This window comes from Bombus flavifrons, chromosome 14 (genome assembly GCF_040668555.2).
Source record: "Bombus flavifrons isolate JBK064 chromosome 14, iyBomFlav1_principal, whole genome shotgun sequence".
NCBI lineage: Eukaryota > Metazoa > Arthropoda > Insecta > Hymenoptera > Apidae > Bombus > Bombus flavifrons.
The window spans coordinates 9,516,037-9,534,742 of record NC_138455.1 but is presented as its reverse complement, the minus strand read 5'-3'; the positions used below and the strand labels follow the sequence as shown (position 1 = coordinate 9,534,742).

Here is an 18,706-nt window from a genome sequence, read left to right as displayed (position 1 = left end):
TTAGAAGCTAATCATCAAGAACAAATGTTAATCCACCTTATATCTAATTTGTAATATTAGATATAATTAAGAATAATTAATAAATGCGAGAAAGTAATGTTTGTATATAAACACGATATGCATAACCTAGTAAATGAAGTTTAAAAAACATATAAACAAATATGTATATTTATGTACTTGTATATCATAATCTACTTACTTCGATGTCAATAGCAGCAAATGATTATATTAATAACAAGTATTGTTAATTATTTTCTCAATGTTCCCAATAATTTGCTTTATAAACACGAAAAGTTCATTGACACAAATCATCAACAAGCGACATAACTACATGTGCATATACATATTCATATGCATTTTCGAAAGCTAGAGTGCGTTGCAGTTCTTAGTTTATGGCATACTACATTACCGACGTAACAATCGATATAACAGTTTTAAATTACAAAGCCAATTTGAAACATAAATTTTGATACATATATATGTACGTTTAAGTTTAAGTAAAATCACTCTACTGTAAAAGGAGTATTATCTTCTAATTCCTAATAGATATAATAAAACACAAATCTATAGGCTATTGGATTACTATTTTTCATTATTTTAAGCAAATAATAATGAAATGTTAAACTTTTGAACATAAAGATCTGTAAAAATGTAATTCTTGTATATCAAATATTTTACTAGCAAGGAAATACAATTATATCTATTGAATTTATTATTGTTCTCATGCTTATTATATAATTTCAATGTGATCAAATGTTCCACTTTATTAACTTGAAACATTCAAATATTTTCCACCCAAAATTGTATCTATAACGAAAGATATTATGAGACTTTTATTAACTTTATCTATCCATAAATCCTATCGATTGGTTCTAATTTAGTTTCCAAGACAACGATTGCGCCGTTTAAAGTTATCCGCAATATCAGTGAAGAAAGAAACCGCGCAACTTACGTCAATCTCATTCATTTGTCGTTTTATTTATATTACTATGCAATAATACAAACATTATATTGAAGAAATCACAATTATGGTTCAAAATCAAATAGTTCAAGCTGCTACACCTACTGTGTGTTATCGGAATAAAATGAAACCAATGAAAAGTGTTAAGGTATGTGATTTTCCTGTTATCAGTCTATTTTTTCTTCTTAGTTTTTCGTTCAACTAAACAGCACAATTTAATTCTTCGAGTAACAAGATAATTTACTCACACTGTTAGATATCAAAAAGTACTGTAGAGACAATAACTCCAAAAAGTTCGCCAAATTCAATTCATCAACCTACTTTATTCGCGGAGAAACAGGAAACAAAAGATGTAAAATTAAATGAAATCGAAAAGGAGGAACAGAAGGAAGAAGAAAAAATAACATCTACTAAAGAGGTATCTTTTCCATTAGATATTTATTCTAGAGTAATTTATATATTATTTTTGTCAAATAAATTATTTCTTTTAATATAATCGGTCGAGTATCAAATTATTCGATATCATAAGATATCATTTATAAAGAATGGCTTCAAGATTTTATAAAGATAGTTTCCTGTCGTAACAGAGTATCAAGAGTAGAAGAAGAGAAGAACGTTTAGCTAAAGAAAAGCGAGAAGAGGAAGAAAGAGAAAGATTCGTAAAAGAAGCTGCTGAAAAGAAGGCAGCAGAGAGAGAAGAAATAATAAAACAAGCAAAAAGGTTTATTCTTTACAGGAAACCAATGTGTAGACGAATTAATCAAGGTCTTCTCGTTTCTGAGGTATTTAGAGAATACAAAATGTAGCACAAAAATTTCAATTTTAATCCAGTTGCCTTTTTATTCTTATTTTCTCGTCAGAGAAATATATCACACCACTGGCAATAGATTTGGAATTGTTAATTATGATTTCATTAGTGTTATAGAGAATTGGATGCTCAACTAAAATTTCGGGAAACTCTTAAAAACGCAGATAAAGAGGAAGAAATAGCCTACGTGAATTCAATGAAAGAGGATTTAGCAAAGTACGAAGAGGAAATGAAACATAAAACAGAAAAGCAGTTGGAGAGAAGAAAGCATTATGCCTTCGAATTAAAGAAACAGTAAAATTTTACGAGATTTTACATACGTGGTAGAAAACATTTTCTTTATTTGAATAACTTAATTTCCCGATGTCGTTAGAATCGAAGAAACTAAGAATGCCGAAGCAGCGAGGGAGAGAGAGGTATTCGAAGCTGGTAAACAAGATCAAATAAATATGGAAAAATACTTGCAAGATATTAAAGAATTTGAAGCTCAACAAGTCAGTCTTTAATAATTAATATGTAATATTCCTTATATGTTTATGTTTAATAATTAATAGCTAAAAAAAGACTTATATTTATATATATTTATAATCTAACAGGATATTTCTTTGGTAATTATTTTTCGTAATGTATATGCGATATAAATGTGTTCGTAGTTGCAAAACAAGAAACAAAAATTAAAGCAATTTTTTAAAGACGCGATAGAGGAAAAGAAACAATTCGATCTGGAGCTTAAACGCGAAGACGAATTCGAAGATCGTGCGAACGAAATTTATCGGAATGCTAAAACGCGAATACAAAAGCTTCACAAAGCAGTGAAACACAAGGAAGAGGAAGAAAGAGAGCAGAAGTCTCAACTAATAGGTGATTGCATTTCAATTTCATTCCAATTTACACGTATATTTTATTATTTATACGATTAAACGATTGATTATTTTAACAGCTGAGAAGTACGGCGTGGTTTTGAAGTCGATAAGAAGAAAGGTAGATATGGAGGAACAACTATTGAAAAAAGCTCAGGAGGAGCAAGAGGAACGATATCAAGAAAAACAAAAAGTACGGAAACAGCGTGAGGATCAAATGCGACAGGAAGTGCAACGTTTCCGACTGGAGGTGTTGGCTACGAAGTCGAAGCAACTTCAAGAGGAAAGAGATTTGAAAACGTGGGAGACGATTCAAAGATTTAAGAGGGCCGAGTCTGACGAAAAATACAGAGACGAGGAACGAAAGAAAAATTGGGATAAAAAGATGGAATACGGGAACGAAATAAAGAAGTATATCGTAAGTGTGAGAAGATGTTAATTATTTTATCGATCCAGGAACCTTCTTTTATGAATTAACTTCTGTTGCACCTCCATCCCGCGTGCTCTTGTCCTAATAATTCCTGACTATTGGATTTGACGTTAGTTTTTTCTTTTTTTTTTTTTTTTTTTTTTTAAGTGGAGGAAATCTTCATAGACACCTTAACGGTAGACCAGTGCGAATTAATCGTCGGGCCACTGATGACACCAAGCACCTTTTAACCGAGCACTCCCAGAAAGTACACCCCCACAACACACGCCAAGGGCCGCTTGCCTGTAGTATATTACAATTTTAAGAGAAATTTTGGTTTTTCCGTCCCTCTTTTTGAGAAATATTCTATGACGAGGATTCGAACTCGCGACGCATCGTCTTCAGTTCTGAACCTTAACGAGCGTAACTGGCTGTCCCGCCGATTATTTTATCGATCCAGTAACTTCACTTTCTAGACAAATGATTTTTTGTCGACGATCTATTTTTCGCAAGCTCCTTCAGATCACTGTAGAACTCCGTTTACTTGAACCTGGAGTTCACTGATTTTCTCCGCTATCTATGATTTTTTATTGACAGGTTTCATTAATTTGAACGATGCTTGATACATTTTTAGAATGAAAAAATAGCGGAGAGAATAAAGGAGAAAATAGCGGAGGAAAAAGCTGCAGACGTGACAAAAATTATTGAGAAAGAGAATCAAAAGGTTCTTGACTATGCGGAGGAAGTTATAAATGAATCTAAAGGCGTGAGGCCGCTTTATCCAATTCTTAAGGTTGTGCAGGTATGTAAAATTATTTCTTAATAACTAGTACGAAATGTTTAAATTTCAAATTGACTGTGATATTTTTACTGATAGGACTGTAAACGAGAGATGGGTTTAATACAACCCGAAAATAGAGAAGAAACAATCGTTGAGAAACCTGGAAGAAAACAAAGGGTCCGCAAATGCCAAAAATTTGTCGCCGAAGATAAGATCCGTTATTTGTAATGACAAAAAATAGAAAAAATGTTAATTGTCACTGTTTTACCAATATAACAAGAATTCTAATACTTAATTTTGCTTCTGTTCAAACTCTTTGAAATCGCTGTAGAATTGTTGGTGTGAAAATTTAAACTTTCCCTTTCGAAATTTCATATCTAATTATTCGTTTATTTTGTATATAATTAGGAAATATAATCATGATGAATTTTAATGTTAAGATCGAGTTTGTGGTATATTTATTTAATAAATGCCCATCAAATCAGATACTTTTCTTACGCCCTGTACAGTTCGTCTTTTAACTTTTAACTGTTGGAATCGAATGTCATATTGTTATAGTGACGCTGGCCCACGTTTGCGATAAATTATCGTATATGTTACTCTAACGTTAAATGTTAGGTTAATGCGTTATAAATATATTTTCACAACTTTTACAAGTTTTTCGACGATCTTCAAGAATTCTGACAACATATTTTTGAGAAATACAAGACGAAAATCGAAAGGACGTTGAAAATGTCTGATAAAGAGCCACAAGAAAAGAAGAAAGAGCCTTTACCCCCAGTATTTACTTTCATAAATGCTGGCGTTTCGGGGTATGTTAGTATAATTTCAAATATTCAATTCCTCTTTATCGACATTTTATCTAATTTCTTACGTCACAAACTTAGTTCATAAGTATATGATGCATAGAAAAAATATGAATAAATTTTCTGATTAATATTTGTTATTTTCTTATCTGATAATCGTGTATTAAAAGTTATTTTATATAATAGTCTTATGTAATCTTATTACGGCTATTACGAAAATTTGCTAGAATGGCGGCGACATGTGTAGTTCATCCTATGGATGTAATAAAGAATCGAATTCAGGTACAAAAGGAGAAAACTTCTGTCGGTAAGGTCGTCGCCTCCATATACAAAAATGAGGGAATTTTGAAATTTTATTCCGGACTTAGCGCTGGTCTTGTACGACAAGCGACTTATACCACTGTAAGACTTGGTATATACAATCAATTACATGAATATTGGAAGTGAGTGCAAAATAATTTATTTGCGACCGGGTAACTATGTCTTCTTTCTATTTTTACATGTCTTTAATTATGAGCAATATTCTCAGAGAGAAGTACGTGGGCAAACCAAATTTTGGTGTAATGTCACTGATGGCAGCTACAGCAGGAGCTATTGGAGCCTTTGTTGGTACACCAGCAGAAGTCGCCCTCGTAAGAATGACGGCCGATGGCAGATTACCGAAAGGTTATTATCATCGTTTCATTCTATAGTTGCGTGATATACGATATTATTTTTTTAACAATTTTTCCCCTTTCATTCTTCCTTATATCATTAATATTCCCATTAATTGGGAAAAGAGTTTTCCTTTTATCGATCTTAATGTAGTACATATGCAATTTCCTGCAGAGCAACGAAGGAATTACAAAAACGTATTCAACGCGTTTACAAGAATTTCTCGAGAAGAAGGAGTCACCACTCTTTGGAGAGGCAGCGTAGCAACGATGGGACGAGCGGTAGTTGTCAATATATCACAACTTGCAACTTACAGTCAAGCAAAATTTTTAATATCCACGAAATGTACTTATCTGCTTCAAATATTATCTATATCAGAAGAATTTATATCGATAGAAGTATCAAACACGTTTTATTCCACAGTGAATATACCGGAGGGTGTTGGTCTGCATTTCTCTGCGTCAATGTTATCTGGATTCCTTACTACCTTCAATTCTATGCCATTTGATATAACTAAAACAAGGTAAAATAATTAGATATTGATCTTTTCATATTCACTATATTAATTTTCTTAATAGCGTTCCTAGCAGAAATTTTAAAAATCTCGAGAACAATCTTAATGCAAGCGTTCCTATTTCGATTATAATAAAGTAGTTCCAAAGAAAGTAACAATTTTCAAGTTGAAAGGAATTTTTGTGACTGTAAATTTTCAGACTGCAAAACTTGAAAGGTGTGGAAAAGCCACCTGGCATGATCACAATGTTATTGTCGATAGCGAAAACCGAAGGCATAAAGGCACTTTGGAAAGGTTTCTGGCCTACATATTGTAGAGTAGGGCCACACACAGTACTAACGTTTATCATTAATGAACAAATTGCAAAAATGTATAGACGATACGCAACATAGATATATAGCAAGTACAGAAAATATTTTAATGTCTGCTTTCTTATATATGTGTATACATATTATATTGCGTACTGTATTGTACCGCATTGTATTGTATACGAGCATTAATTGTATATGAACCTTTTATTGTATACGAATATTCAAGTGGCATGTACGACAAGATTGATATATTTATGAATAAACAATTATATTCATTTAGTTACTTATTTACAATTCTCTAGTAATAAGACAAACTTTTCAAAATAACGCTAGAGTGTATTTTCTACACTAACATTTTAAGTCTATTCTAAGTAAATATTAGTCTGCATATTGCTAGGAAAGAATTCAATTTGCATGAATATATCGTTTTTTCTCTGCATTGTAAATGATAACGTAATCAAGTATTTATTACAAAAAAGTGACGGATATATAAAATAAAATCGTGTAAGATTTTATTATTATTGTTGTTGTTTGCAAGAAACTTTTATAAAAATATCACTCAATGGATGGTAGAAAGAGTATACGATATATTTGTCTTAACTTATCAAGTGTCACCATGGTAATTACAGCATTGGGAGCTGCTCTGCTGTAGTATGGTAGAAATCCACGCCACATTGATGTTATTCCTTCGGTTCTTACTATGGTAGAGATCGCAGCGATGATCCCGGGTGGTTTCGACGGTAAGGTCCAGGTTTGTATTCTTTGAGAAATAATTGTGGATAAAAATATATTAATTTAGTAATATTCTGGCAATTACCTAGTTTTAGCTACATCCACAGGTACTGATAACACAGACATCACGAATCCAGATATCATCGCTGAACACAATGACAATAATATGCCTTCTTCGAATAAACCTATTGTTCATATCATATATGATTAAAGTAGTTGTTAATATAGCTGCAATCTATTCGCTTCATAATCATATATGAAATGAAAATTACAGGGGAAAAGCACGATGAAATCTTTATAGTGGAATAGTTTTAGAATTGTTGGTTGATAACTATTTTAGCACTGTCGATCTTAAAAATCAAAAAGATACAATTATTACATTATTCTAATATTATAACGGGGAATATTTTGAAAATCCTGAAGTATATAAAAACACAACCAAATTAAAATATAATTTTGGTACCATGGACTTGATTGTCAACATGTTGAATTTTAAAACTACTTCTGTATAAAAGCTATGAAATTTAATTTATGTTCTTCCCTGTAGTCTTCATGCTTTTTCACTGCTTGGTCCTTAATGGGTTGATTATTAAAGTTCCTGTATACACCTGTGTCTTTCCACATTATTTTCACTCTACTATAGGTGCCTAACTGCGCTCCATTCACAATCATTGCTCTGGTCATAGTTGGTAGAGCTCCTCTCCATAATCCCTGAACACCCTCTGTTTTCCAAATGTCCGACAGCCCGTGGAAAACGTGTCTGTAATTCCGCCGCTTCTCTGAAAATTTATCCTTTGATTTATATGTCTTTCCAACGTTTTACTACATTAAGGAGATTTTTCTGCAATTGAACATTGTACGTTTATTTATATCATTTCTTTGCCAAGGTAGAATTTTTATAGAAAATTTGTAAAAGACAGTGTTAAATATTAATAATTAACAGATATGAAGAAAATATTGAAAATATTGAAAACGCAAAAATAAAAGTTAGTTGTTTATGACGCGGCAATTTTAATCCTTGTGGGAAAAATAGCATATCCGTCGTTCGCTTTTTGACTTGACTTAGATAATCTATCAAAATGTACGTGATTTTGTAGTAAAATATTCCAAATTATTACATCAAATATTTGTTGTGCTTCTGTCAAAGTTAACAATTCAATTGATAACTTCATGAAATGTAATATTTATATCTAGTTAGAATATATTTTATGCAAAATGGCGTGTAATACTTAAATTAACTAATATAATAATAAAAGATAGTTAAAATTTATGCTCACCAGGTGGTAATTGCGCATCACCTACCATACGAACATAAATTAAATCGGCCGGCGTTCCAACTAACGCACCACAAATACCAGAGAACATTCCAATGGTGACCATTGTAGGATAATTTAAACGACCAACGTATGATCTGAACACACGTTATTAACTTCTGCTCATACTATTTCAATGTTAAGTCAAATTGACGCTAACATTTAGGTAAAGTTCTTGATAGATACATACTGTTTAATTAAATTTAGAAGAAAGTATTCTTACGAGATCAAATCATAGAGTGTATTATATACACCAAGTCTTGCCGTAGTGTATGTTAATTGTCGAAGTATAGCCGGAGTCCAACCGACATAGAATCCACGTACTCCATGTTCTTGGTAAGTTCTGCTTATCGTATCTCTCAAAGAACTTCTTAAAATTTGCATTCGTATTTTAGTTGCATCCAAAGGATGTGTACATGTTTGGCCAATGCATCTGCATAATCACGTAGTTGTCGTAGAAACATTGTCTTTCACATAATATTACGTAAAGATAAGATAAGAGATAATTTTTAAACACGACGAGCAATTTCTGAGATTTTCTCTAAATTTCTTCAAATTTAAATAAATTCCTAGGTTAATTCCTGGTTTCAAAAGTTTATGAAATACATGCAAAATGAAATTAATTTTCAATCAGAATGTTTATGTTTGAAATAAAATAAATTTGCAAAATTAATTAGGTTCAGATTTTGGAAATTTTTAAATAGAAAAGAAATATATACTGATATTTTACCCTGACACTCCACCAATAATGAAGTTGACATAAGGAGGTATCGTTTGATCTTGTTTAACTAAGAATAACATTGAATCATAGTCCAATAGTGAACTCACGAAGTTAGAGAAAATAATGCATTAAACTGCATTAAAACTTAACACGTAATATTTAATTCTACATTGATATATTTAATTTCTATATTATAGCTTCTGAATGTGGCAACATTTCAAAACTGAAAACCAATACTTTCGCATTTCACTCGCGTTAAGCACGATGCAATTAATGAGAATTTAAATATAACAATGCGATCGATAAGATGACAATTATCTACCATCTACGAATTATTTAGCAGATATAAATGCAAGTTTGATTTTAGAAACATGCAGATATATAATAGAAAATTATAAAATATCGCGTTAGAAAGTTATTGTATTATATATTACCGGTACGAAGGATAATAAAATTGACGGACAACTACATGTGATGATTTAAGAATGTGACAAACATTTGTCAGTAGCCAAATTCCTATAGTCAAGAGAGAGTTTTAAAAAGAAATCAATGAGGGTTGGTAAATTCGTTTCTGACTTCGTCTTCGATTTCTTCAGAATTCGATGCAATTTCGTCAGATTTTTATGTATCATTGTTAACGTAGCGGTCATAGAAGGACTAACAGCAACCATCTTGCCGAAATTTCGAATTTCACCATCGTGTAATATTATACTAGATCCTTGACGTCTTTTTCTATCATATGCAATCTGCAAATAAAATAAATCGCAATTGGCAGAAGTTACCTCGACAATGATCCAGCTTGTACGATTTTCTAAGAGTTTCATATTTTATAATATGAAATATTACATAAATTTTACTCGAATAAATTATATTAATAGATACGAATAGTGTTTCACTTTCAGAAGATAATGAGCAAACATACGTCACATTCTTCGAATAGATTTTTAAGGGTTGGCCATCGATAAGCTGGAAATTTACTGTGATGCAATTGAGTAATTGCGATCGCGTATCTTTCTGCAGTGTTATTCCATTGAGGTGGCTTTTCCATATATAAGAAAGGTGATTTCTTTTTCTCCACATCTGGGTCTATTGAAGTATCGATCGTAAATTCATCATCCCGATCACTGTTTATGCATATGAAAGGATAATTTTTAACAATTTCATTTTTAATTATAATCTCTTTCGAAAGAATATTTTACAATTAAAAATACATCATACATATACGTATCACTAAATTTAACAAGCTATTCACTTACTTATAGCGTCCTCCGATCGCGAATTCCATCCAATCGATGTAATTTTGGCAGTACGAGTAATAAGGGAATACGTTCAATAATAATACCATTAGAATCTCCTCTTGCTTGCGCAAATAACAATAGCAATCGAGGGCTAAGTAACCAAAATATCCCTTATCTTGCATACCTCTAGCGAATTTATTCACCGTCGGTTTTATCTTGTCGATATCCAAAGAAGTTTGAGGTAACATGTAAATAGTCGTCGAATGTGTGGCTTCTGTCATTGAGATACGAAATTTACAAATTACAAATAGATTTTTAATAAAGCAGCGCATAAAAATGAGAAATTGCGGCATTAAGTTGGAAAATTTAATTAGCATCCCTTCGTTACCCAAAATAGCTTTAATAGCTTTAATAGCCAAAATAGCTTTTAGTACAGTTTTATAAACACTTATATAACCAAATGATGAAATAAAAAGTTTTGATATATTTTCCTAAAGTTTGAAGTCAAATATAATACCTAAATTTATCTTATCCGCAGTCCCCAACCACTTCGGTTTCTTTTTAGTCGCTTTTCCAGGAACAAACAAAGAAACCATAATCGTCTTAGGATTCTTTTCCGGCGGAACAGCCTGCAGCAAACACCCAAATTTCTGCATATGAGCGTAGAACATCTCCCAAGTACTATACATCTTCGACAACCGAATCACATTTGGTATGATTTTCGGTACGTGTTCCCTCATTTTCTGAAGAAATTCAGCCCTCAAACTTGGCTGCTCCATCCAATAATCGCCGTGTTTCTCTCGTTCCCGTCTCAACATCGGCATAAATGGCACGCTAATATGATTAATTAGAAAAATTCCACTCTGTTTACTAGCCGTACCGTAATTCAACTTGATCAACCACATACTAATTTCAGTATGAAGCACCATTAACTCGGACAACGACGAACAGAGTGTTTCATAATCCGTTATGTTACTTTTATACGGTAGCTGCGAAAGGCCAAAGCTGTTGATCATTTCAGACATGTTAGAAGCGTTTAGAAATTTTCGTTGCATTTCCATATCGGGACTCAGTAGAGGAACATTGAGAGTACCTGCCAATCTCATGTCGCACTCGTCGACAATATAAGGCAAGAAATAAGCCGATTTGCCAGCGATTTTCTTCTCAATCTCGTTTAGAGATTCTTGAGAACAGTGGAGGATCCTGGAGACGTTTAAAGGGAGATTCTTAAAACAATCTGCTTGTGAGAGAGCGATGAAAGTAATTCGTTTTGCAACGTCTTCGTCGGGTGATATCGACTCGATGAAATCGCTGTACATCGTTAATAGATCTTCAGTAGGCTTCACGGGGAGAATATAGATCACTTCAGCGTTTGGATTGCGTACGAAACAAATTCGTAGGATCGTAATGTTCTGGTAAATAGTGAACATCTTGGGATTGAATACTTGACGTAAGTGTTTAGGATGTCCGATGGATGGTAAATGTAAGACTACATGAGGCTGCCTGGTTATAGAGTCGAATTCGTTGCTTAATTTTAGAGTAAGGTCTCGAGTAGTTTGCAAGGAGACCAGCATTTTCCTGAGGTAACGACGGTGCATTTCTTTTTTTGCTTTTAACGAGATCCAAAAGAACCACATGAGACTCGCGGCTATGTAAAGACACTCTGAGAGCCATTTCTTTCTGCGTAACTATGTAAAATAGGTTTCTATATGAATATCTCGTTTATAATTATTTTAGAAATAGATTCCTTTCAATAACAATTTCCCTCGTAATAAAAATTTCCCTTCTACGCATTTTGAATATTATCCTATTAGAGACATGATTGATCAAGTTATAACTTTATTCCTTGTCTCGAGACGTTTATGATAATAAACGCAGAGGGCTACTTTATGAAAAATAAAAGAGATTAGCTTATACGATCATGATCCTCAGCGCTTCATATATAAATTTATTATTAGTAAAAAAATAATATTTACCCAATAACCACGCCAAAAAGCTTGTATCACTGTCGCAGCAACGTGCTTCCCGTCTATCGCCATGAACTGATTTTTCCAGCTCTTCAACCAAATAGAATCTTTCTCGTGTTTCAACAAAGTTATTAAATCCGTTCTCGATAGTACGAAACTTGCAAAGTTCGTAATCTTCGAAAAAAAATCAAAAGTGGCACGTGGATTTAAACGTAATATCGGTACCAAACGTTTCGTTAGAATTTTCTCAATTTGCGGGCAAAGCGCTAAATGCCACAACGATCCGTACAGAACTCCCTGAACGTCTAAAATCTTTAACCAAGTATCGTTAGTCTTGAACTTTCCATCGACGAATGTTAAACTCTTCAACTTTGATAATTCGTCTTCGTAAGAGAACCCCTGCTGAACCTCTCTCTGCTTAAGAAGTTGAAGAAAGTCTGCAGTCTTCAACGATAATCGAATACTTGCCCGTTGTTTGCCATTGACAGTGTCGCGAAGAATATCGTGACCGCTTTTCCTAAAAATATGTTAAACTACATTACGAATTATAAAAACGTGTGTAAGGTATCAATCGGAACTGTTAGATCTATTTGTCCTCATTAACGAAATTAATGAATCAAGATTAAAATATTTCTAATCACTGAAATATCAATATTAACATTGTAAGGTTATAAAATTTACCTACACGTCGATTCGTTTCTTTGGTAAGGAGAACATACGCGTTCGAAGATAAACGATTTCTTGAATAAACTTCAAGTCATATTCGTCGAATTCGGTTAGTGCCATTTCTTTTGGTTTAATTAGGATATCTTGAGTATCATCGAGATCCCATGTAGGTTTATTCTCCCAAGTGCAGAGACAGGATAATTCGTTCTCCTTCGTTTCGTTGAATGCATCACGACACATTTTATAAACTTTCCTCATCTCTTTCGGAGATAAATAAGACGGTGGTTGTGCACGACCTTTTATTGCTGTTAATAAATTAGTGTTCAGACGTATGAGACATTCCTCGCATATTCGTTCAATACTTATGAGTTCCTTGAAAGTATTGTCATAGAACAGTTGTGCAAATTCTAAAGAATCGTCCATCCATTTTTCCGTTCTACTTGCAAAAATGAAAGGCAAATATAATATAATTAAGAAATAATAAAAATATAATAGTATTATACTATTATACTTGTAAATGAAAGTATTATATTTCTATTGAAAAATTAAAACAATATCCGTATTATGAATAAAAGTATTCTAGTGTTTGCGTTTATTTGTTTTTCTTGAATTTATAATTTTATGTCTTTTATATTATTATATGTATACAAGGTGTCTCAGCTAACTTGATCACCTGGGATAACTTCTAAAGTACGCGTTGTATAAACAAATTTTTTATACAAAAGTTGCATGGTTCGGAGAAGTATTTTGCGCTGTGCATTTATATTTTAAATCTAATAGTTAACGAATAATGTCGCTTTATTTTTCGAAAATTTATTTTGTGCAATATCAAGTTAAGGATACAATACCATCAAATATTTCCGTGAAACAACGGTGTTTATATGATTACGTTTATCAATACTATAGATTTTACCTTATCGCAGTCGTCTATTTCTATTCGTTATCATACTGTCGTAGGTTAATAAATGATTGCCAAGTAAACACCGCGTCATACGGAAACCTTTGATGATATTGAATCTCCAACTTGATACAACACGAAATAAATCTTTAACCTTTTGAACGAAAAAGGTTTTCATACAACGCATAGTTTAGAAGTTGTCCGAGTTAGTTATATTCGATCAAGTTAGTCAAGACACCCTGTATAAAAGAAGAATAAAATAGATTAAAAGATAATTAAAAATCACTATTTTACGTTTCGATTTATTTCAGACATCAGATTAAATTCTGTTTAAAATAAAAATTATTCTAATTTAAAATTTTAAAAATTACGAACCAACCTGCTAAGTTTAATGATTTCTTTTCTGCGATCACCAAGAAATTGTTTAATAGGAATAACTTGCTCTTGTATTCCTTTGACAGCAGATTTTATTGAATCTATAAGTTCTGTATATATTTCTTCGGTTTGTAATAATTTATGATGGCGATTCATTTTGGCAATTTTATGGTGAGAATATAAAGTTGGAATGTGGACAAAATTCCACTCTGAAAATAATCATTAAAGAAAACGTAAGTATCGTAATTTATATATGTACAAAATTTATGAAAATTTACTTGTTATTGAAACTGTATCAATTATGACTTTCTGTTCAATCTAATACGTCTACTTTTTAATAGTCTTCTTTATTTTATAGTAATTCCATTTAATGTTAAAATTATATAATAATGTATCGTATTTTTTTGTATCAAAATAAATTGTGTGTATTTAAGTAAGTAAGTACGTCAGGACAAGTAAAATAGATTCAAATAGTCGATTATCGTTGTAATCATGGTTAAGGCTACGTCATATTGATACGTCATCTTAATGATGTGGAACCTGTTTCCATGTGTTATATGCAGTATATATACATACTTTAGTGTTCTTATTTTTTGATTACACTTTTGATTACGATAAAATTAAATGACTTATAAGTCATTATTATTTTAACTAATTGAACGTGATATTTAATGAATAACGAAGATGGCGCTTATTTGAACTAAGATGATTTATCTATATGTATGTTTGTAAAGTACTCGGTTGACATGTAAAGAGGTTATATTTCTCCGTATTACTCATTGCATTCATATTGACTGGAAACGTGTTGCAAAAAATATATTTAATGATAATTTCGACACGGAAAACACGTAGGAGCATAAAGGCGATAATATATGAAGCAAAACCCCATATTTAGAAATTATTATTGAATTTTCCAATTTCTATGACAGTGGATTGTCAAAGTATGTTGTTATACGGTGTTTTCATGTGACTGAAATTGTTCTGTAATTTGTTTTCTTTTATTGGTGTGATCTAATGCTCTCTATGAGTTAGCTTTACTATAGTTATATACAATCTATCAAGAAATATAGTAGATTTAACCTATAATGTGAAATTATCAAAAACAGATTGCTGATATGTTAAAATAAAAATAAAAAATATCTCATAAATAAATATGTTACATTAATCTATTAAATCTATGATTGTAGAGAAAATTAAATATGTGTTTTATTTTTAGCAATTTAAGGCAAGGCAATGGGTACAACACCAAGTCGGTACGATGATCTATCTAAAAATGTTTATTTAGAAAAGTTTTGTGGAAAAAAAAGTATTCTTCCAAATGATCCATTTTGGAACACATTTCTGTCTTACAACATGAAACCACCTGTTACAAGGAATGACCAAATAGAATTAGATTCTCGATTGGACTCCTCATGTCAGCAATTACTCGTTAACAATTTAAGTACTGGCAATTTTGGTAGTCTGATACAAGTTGCTCTTATGCGTGCTAGTAATTTACTGGCATCAATGCAGAATCAAAAGTATGGTATTTTCATTATCGTATTTCATAGCTAGAATTGTAAAAATAATTTATTACTTTATTACCCATGTTATACTTGATTATATTTTATAGAATCATATCAGCATGGCAAACATATAATGCATTGTTTGCATTGAGATGTATATTGAAATATTTAATTGAAACAGTGGGTGAAGAAGAAATGATAAAACATATAGAAGCACCACAGTTACCAGTGCCAACACAATCAAATTCATCTTACAGATTAAAAGATCTTTTTGAAGCATTAATTGATATTGTAACAGATGTACCACTGTGGTGAGTAGATTATATTTCTATATTGCACTATTCCACTAATTTAACATTATGTCCTCATTACTTATATTATATTAAATTATTTATATTAAATTATATTCTGGATACAACATTTTTACAGTGAGTTCACATATGTGGTTCATCTAGAAGCTATAAATTGTTTACTTGTATTACTTTCTGTACAACTGTTTTCACAAACTGCAGCTGAATACAGCTGCATCTACAGAATAGCAATGCATTCACATTCTAGTGAACATGCACCAGCAATGGTGTGTACTTTATTGCATAATTTTGTGCAGCAAGAACATGCTCCTCCTGGTTTACTTACACAACAGCCAGGAGGAAGTATTGTTTTTAGTATAGCTGGTATGTTTAATAATACGATACATTATGTATTAGAACAGAATACTTCTTTTGCCAAAAACAAATATTAATATATTTACATCAAACATTTCAGCTGGATTATGGAATGTAATTACAATGGGCATGGGTAGTAGCTTAAAAAATGTACAAGTTACAAGTAATGGTACTTCTGAAGAAGAAGAACGAAAACGCGACACAGAAACACCTCTTGCTAGTCAATCATTATTACTCCTATTGGTATTAACAAATCACTGTACTGCAACTGAAAACCCTTACAGGAATGCCCTTTTTACATTTGTTGATATGCAAGGCTAGTAATTTAATGAACTTCTACATTAATTTTCAGATATTAAATGATACAAAAAATCTGTCATTGATAAATGTCAATATTCTATTACTAATTGATTCTAACGTAATTATATATATTTTTTAGAAGGCTATACCACAATGCAAGCAAAAGGCGCATTTAGGTTTAATTTAAATAAATTGTATAATGCTATATGTAAGATACCAAATACAGATGAAGTTACATTATTATTATACATGTTGCTACATAGGAATGCAAGTATAAAACAAGACATCATGAGAAGACCAGATATACAGCTATTGGTGAATATAAACTTATTAATTTATTAATTTAAAGGTGTCATAAGCTTGAAATATATTATGGAATTTCTAACTAACATATTTGTATAGGTAATACCAATACTTCAGATATTATATCATGCTCCAAACAATACATCTCATCATATTTATATGTCTCTTATTATCCTTCTAATTTTAAGTGAAGACGAAACATTTAACAAGAGGATACATGAAATAGTAAGTATCTCGAAAAACTATGCAAAAGTATATGAAATCATAAATAATTAATAATAATTATCAATTCTTAGATGCTTAAGGGTGTGAGTTGGTATACAGAAAGATCAATAAGTGAAATATCATTAGGAGGTCTTTTAATTCTTGTTGTCATAAGAACTATACAATATAATATGTTCAAAATGAGGGTAAAGACATGTACAAAAGCAAATATAAATATAACAGAAAATTAATACAAAGTTAAGTAATAATATATTTTTAATATTTTACAGGATAAATATCTTCACACAAATTGTTTAGCAGCTTTAGCAAATATGTCAGCACAGTTCACATCCTTACATCCTTATGTTAGTCAAAGATTGCTAAGTTTGTTTGAAACTCTTGCAAAGAAACATGCTAGATTAGAAGCAAAAATACGCACGCAACCTTCTATTTCTTCTGATAGTACTACTATCACAATTAATGGAACAACAGCAAATACAGATTTGGTAAGATCCTACAGTTATTTGTAATAAATAATTTATGCTAAATAATGTATATATTAAACATACTTCATTTCAGATTCAAGACTTAACAATACTTGAAGAAGTTTTGCGAATGGTACTAGAGATCATAAATAGTTGTTTAACTCATAGACTCGCACATAATCCGAACTTAATATACACTCTTTTGTATAAAAAAGATATTTTTCAACCATTTAGGATGCATTCAGCATTTCAAGACATTGTGCAAAATATAGATTCTGTAAGTTCCAGTATAAGACATAAGAAATATATATTATAATTCTTAAATTAAATAACTGTACTTTATCCGTCAGGTCATAAATTTCTTTTCTTATAAATTGGAACAAAAAGATCAGTCACAACTTGGCGTGACTCAGGTATTAACTACGATCCAGCAAGGTACTAGTGAATGGCCACGTGACCGTTTAAGGGTATGTTTTATCTTTTATCCATTTAAATAATTAATCTAAATCAATAAGTATTGATGGTTATATTTATAAATTTTCTATTATATACGTTGTTTTTACTCAATTGCATTATTTAACTTGTCTATGCATTATATAGAAATTTCCAGAACTAAAGTTTAAGTATGTAGAAGAGGAACAACCAGAAGAGTTCTTTATTCCTTATGTATGGAATGTCGTGTGTCAAGGTGCACTGTTACATTGGAATGCAGAAAATATAAAATTATTTTCACCCCATACTGGTGAACAAACAACGATTATCGTTTGCTGATACTGAGATAAAAACTGCTGTTTGCAGTAAATGCATAATGCAATACAAATGGAGTAAAAAATATTGGAAGTATTATTTCTTCATGAGACACCCATTTGATACGAGAAAAACAATATATATTGTTTATTGTAAAGGTAATCATAGCAGGCGGATAGAGACTAACATAATACATACTCATTTTACGTCTGAAATCAGTTTGTTGGTATTTATCTCTTGCCTTAGTCACTATTTCACTTAGTTATATTAATATTTCATTTTCCAAAATAACAGTGCTGTGTTCGAAATGGACATTAGTTAAATCTAATGAAATTTAATTAAAATAACATGAAACCGTGGAATATTTTTATGTTTTTTTAATGTGCATAAGCCTAATTAATAAGATATGATTTATAAATAATACTAGTTAATTCATTCATCGTGCAGTAATGAAATTGGCTTTAATTTCGTAAAACTATGCAT

The 18,706-nt window shown here is 31.3% G+C and overlaps 4 protein-coding genes across 7 annotated transcripts; 2 read left to right on the top strand and 2 right to left on the bottom strand.

The window, feature by feature from the left end:
- Positions 1–4,551: 4,551 nt before the first annotated feature.
- LOC138187130 (mitochondrial 2-oxoglutarate/malate carrier protein) lies at positions 4,552–6,185 on the top strand. The gene is made up of 6 exons (XM_069127613.1): positions 4,552–4,631; positions 4,853–5,068; positions 5,155–5,291; positions 5,454–5,624; positions 5,703–5,802; positions 5,993–6,185. The coding sequence occupies exons 1-6, from the start codon at positions 4,552–4,554 to the stop codon at positions 6,183–6,185; spliced, it is 897 nt and encodes a 298-aa protein (XP_068983714.1).
- Positions 6,186–6,484: 299 nt separating this feature from the next.
- On the bottom strand, positions 6,485–8,661 carry LOC138186754 (mitochondrial 2-oxoglutarate/malate carrier protein). The gene is made up of 5 exons (XM_069126899.1): positions 8,373–8,661; positions 8,114–8,247; positions 7,445–7,615; positions 6,922–7,021; positions 6,485–6,864 (listed from the first exon to the last, which is right to left on the bottom strand). Exons 1-5 carry the CDS (start codon positions 8,531–8,533, stop codon positions 6,660–6,662), a joined length of 771 nt encoding a protein of 256 aa, XP_068983000.1. The 5' UTR covers positions 8,534–8,661; the 3' UTR covers positions 6,485–6,659.
- A 23-nt stretch (positions 8,662–8,684) lies between these two features.
- On the bottom strand, positions 8,685–14,440 carry LOC138186748 (IQ motif-containing protein H). 4 transcript variants are annotated; one of them, XR_011174975.1, is made up of 9 exons: positions 14,293–14,440; positions 14,019–14,223; positions 12,761–13,177; positions 12,085–12,592; positions 10,626–11,796; positions 10,127–10,382; positions 9,793–9,994; positions 8,880–9,616; positions 8,685–8,730 (listed from the first exon to the last, which is right to left on the bottom strand). XR_011174975.1 is itself a non-coding variant. In XM_069126888.1 (8 exons), the coding sequence occupies exons 2-8, from the start codon at positions 14,168–14,170 to the stop codon at positions 9,350–9,352; spliced, it is 2,973 nt and encodes a 990-aa protein (XP_068982989.1). In that variant the 5' UTR covers positions 14,171–14,223; positions 14,293–14,440; the 3' UTR covers positions 8,697–9,349. The 4 variants fall into 4 exon arrangements, 3 of the variants coding, with proteins under 3 accessions (XP_068982989.1, XP_068982990.1, XP_068982991.1); XM_069126888.1 differs by having other exon boundaries at positions 8,697–9,616; XM_069126889.1 differs by lacking the exons at positions 14,019–14,223; positions 14,293–14,440 and adding an exon at positions 13,655–13,833 and having other exon boundaries at positions 8,699–9,616.
- Positions 14,441–14,554: 114 nt separating this feature from the next.
- On the top strand, positions 14,555–18,438 carry LOC138186755 (dymeclin). The gene is made up of 12 exons (XM_069126900.1): positions 14,555–14,955; positions 15,231–15,534; positions 15,627–15,830; positions 15,949–16,193; positions 16,285–16,500; positions 16,624–16,799; positions 16,887–17,012; positions 17,084–17,197; positions 17,282–17,497; positions 17,571–17,753; positions 17,827–17,943; positions 18,077–18,438. Exons 2-12 carry the CDS (start codon positions 15,248–15,250, stop codon positions 18,245–18,247), a joined length of 2,055 nt encoding a protein of 684 aa, XP_068983001.1. The 5' UTR covers positions 14,555–14,955; positions 15,231–15,247; the 3' UTR covers positions 18,248–18,438.
- Positions 18,439–18,706: the final 268 nt, after the last annotated feature.

What these genes read in the sequence shown, in the direction of transcription:
- LOC138187130 (XM_069127613.1), top strand. Translation starts at nt 4,552, where the DNA reads ATGTCTGATAAAGAGCCACAAGAAAAGAAGAAAGAGCCTTTACCCCCA. An exon ending in ATAAATGCTGGCGTTTCGGG is followed by an intron (nt 4,632 to 4,852) that starts GTATGTTAGTAT and finishes AAAATTTGCTAG; the next exon opens with AATGGCGGCGACATGTGTAG. An exon ending in CAATTACATGAATATTGGAA is followed by an intron (nt 5,069 to 5,154) that starts GTGAGTGCAAAA and finishes CAATATTCTCAG; the next exon opens with AGAGAAGTACGTGGGCAAAC.
- LOC138186754 (XM_069126899.1), bottom strand. Translation starts at nt 8,533, where the DNA reads ATGCAAATTTTAAGAAGTTCTTTGAGAGATACGATAAGCAGAACTTAC. An exon ending in TGATGCGCAATTACCACCTG is followed by an intron (nt 7,616 to 8,113) that starts GTGAGCATAAAT and finishes ATAAATTTTCAG; the next exon opens with AGAAGCGGCGGAATTACAGA. An exon ending in GTGGATGTAGCTAAAACTAG is followed by an intron (nt 6,865 to 6,921) that starts GTAATTGCCAGA and finishes TATTTCTCAAAG; the next exon opens with AATACAAACCTGGACCTTAC.
- LOC138186748 (XM_069126888.1), bottom strand. Translation starts at nt 14,170, where the DNA reads ATGAATCGCCATCATAAATTATTACAAACCGAAGAAATATATACAGAA. An exon ending in GAAATCATTAAACTTAGCAG is followed by an intron (nt 13,178 to 14,018) that starts GTTGGTTCGTAA and finishes TTTTGCAAGTAG; the next exon opens with AACGGAAAAATGGATGGACG. An exon ending in GCGATCGGAGGACGCTATAA is followed by an intron (nt 9,995 to 10,126) that starts GTAAGTGAATAG and finishes ATGCATAAACAG; the next exon opens with TGATCGGGATGATGAATTTA.
- LOC138186755 (XM_069126900.1), top strand. Translation starts at nt 15,248, where the DNA reads ATGGGTACAACACCAAGTCGGTACGATGATCTATCTAAAAATGTTTAT. An exon ending in ATAATATGTTCAAAATGAGG is followed by an intron (nt 17,198 to 17,281) that starts GTAAAGACATGT and finishes AATATTTTACAG; the next exon opens with GATAAATATCTTCACACAAA. An exon ending in CAACAGCAAATACAGATTTG is followed by an intron (nt 17,498 to 17,570) that starts GTAAGATCCTAC and finishes ACTTCATTTCAG; the next exon opens with ATTCAAGACTTAACAATACT.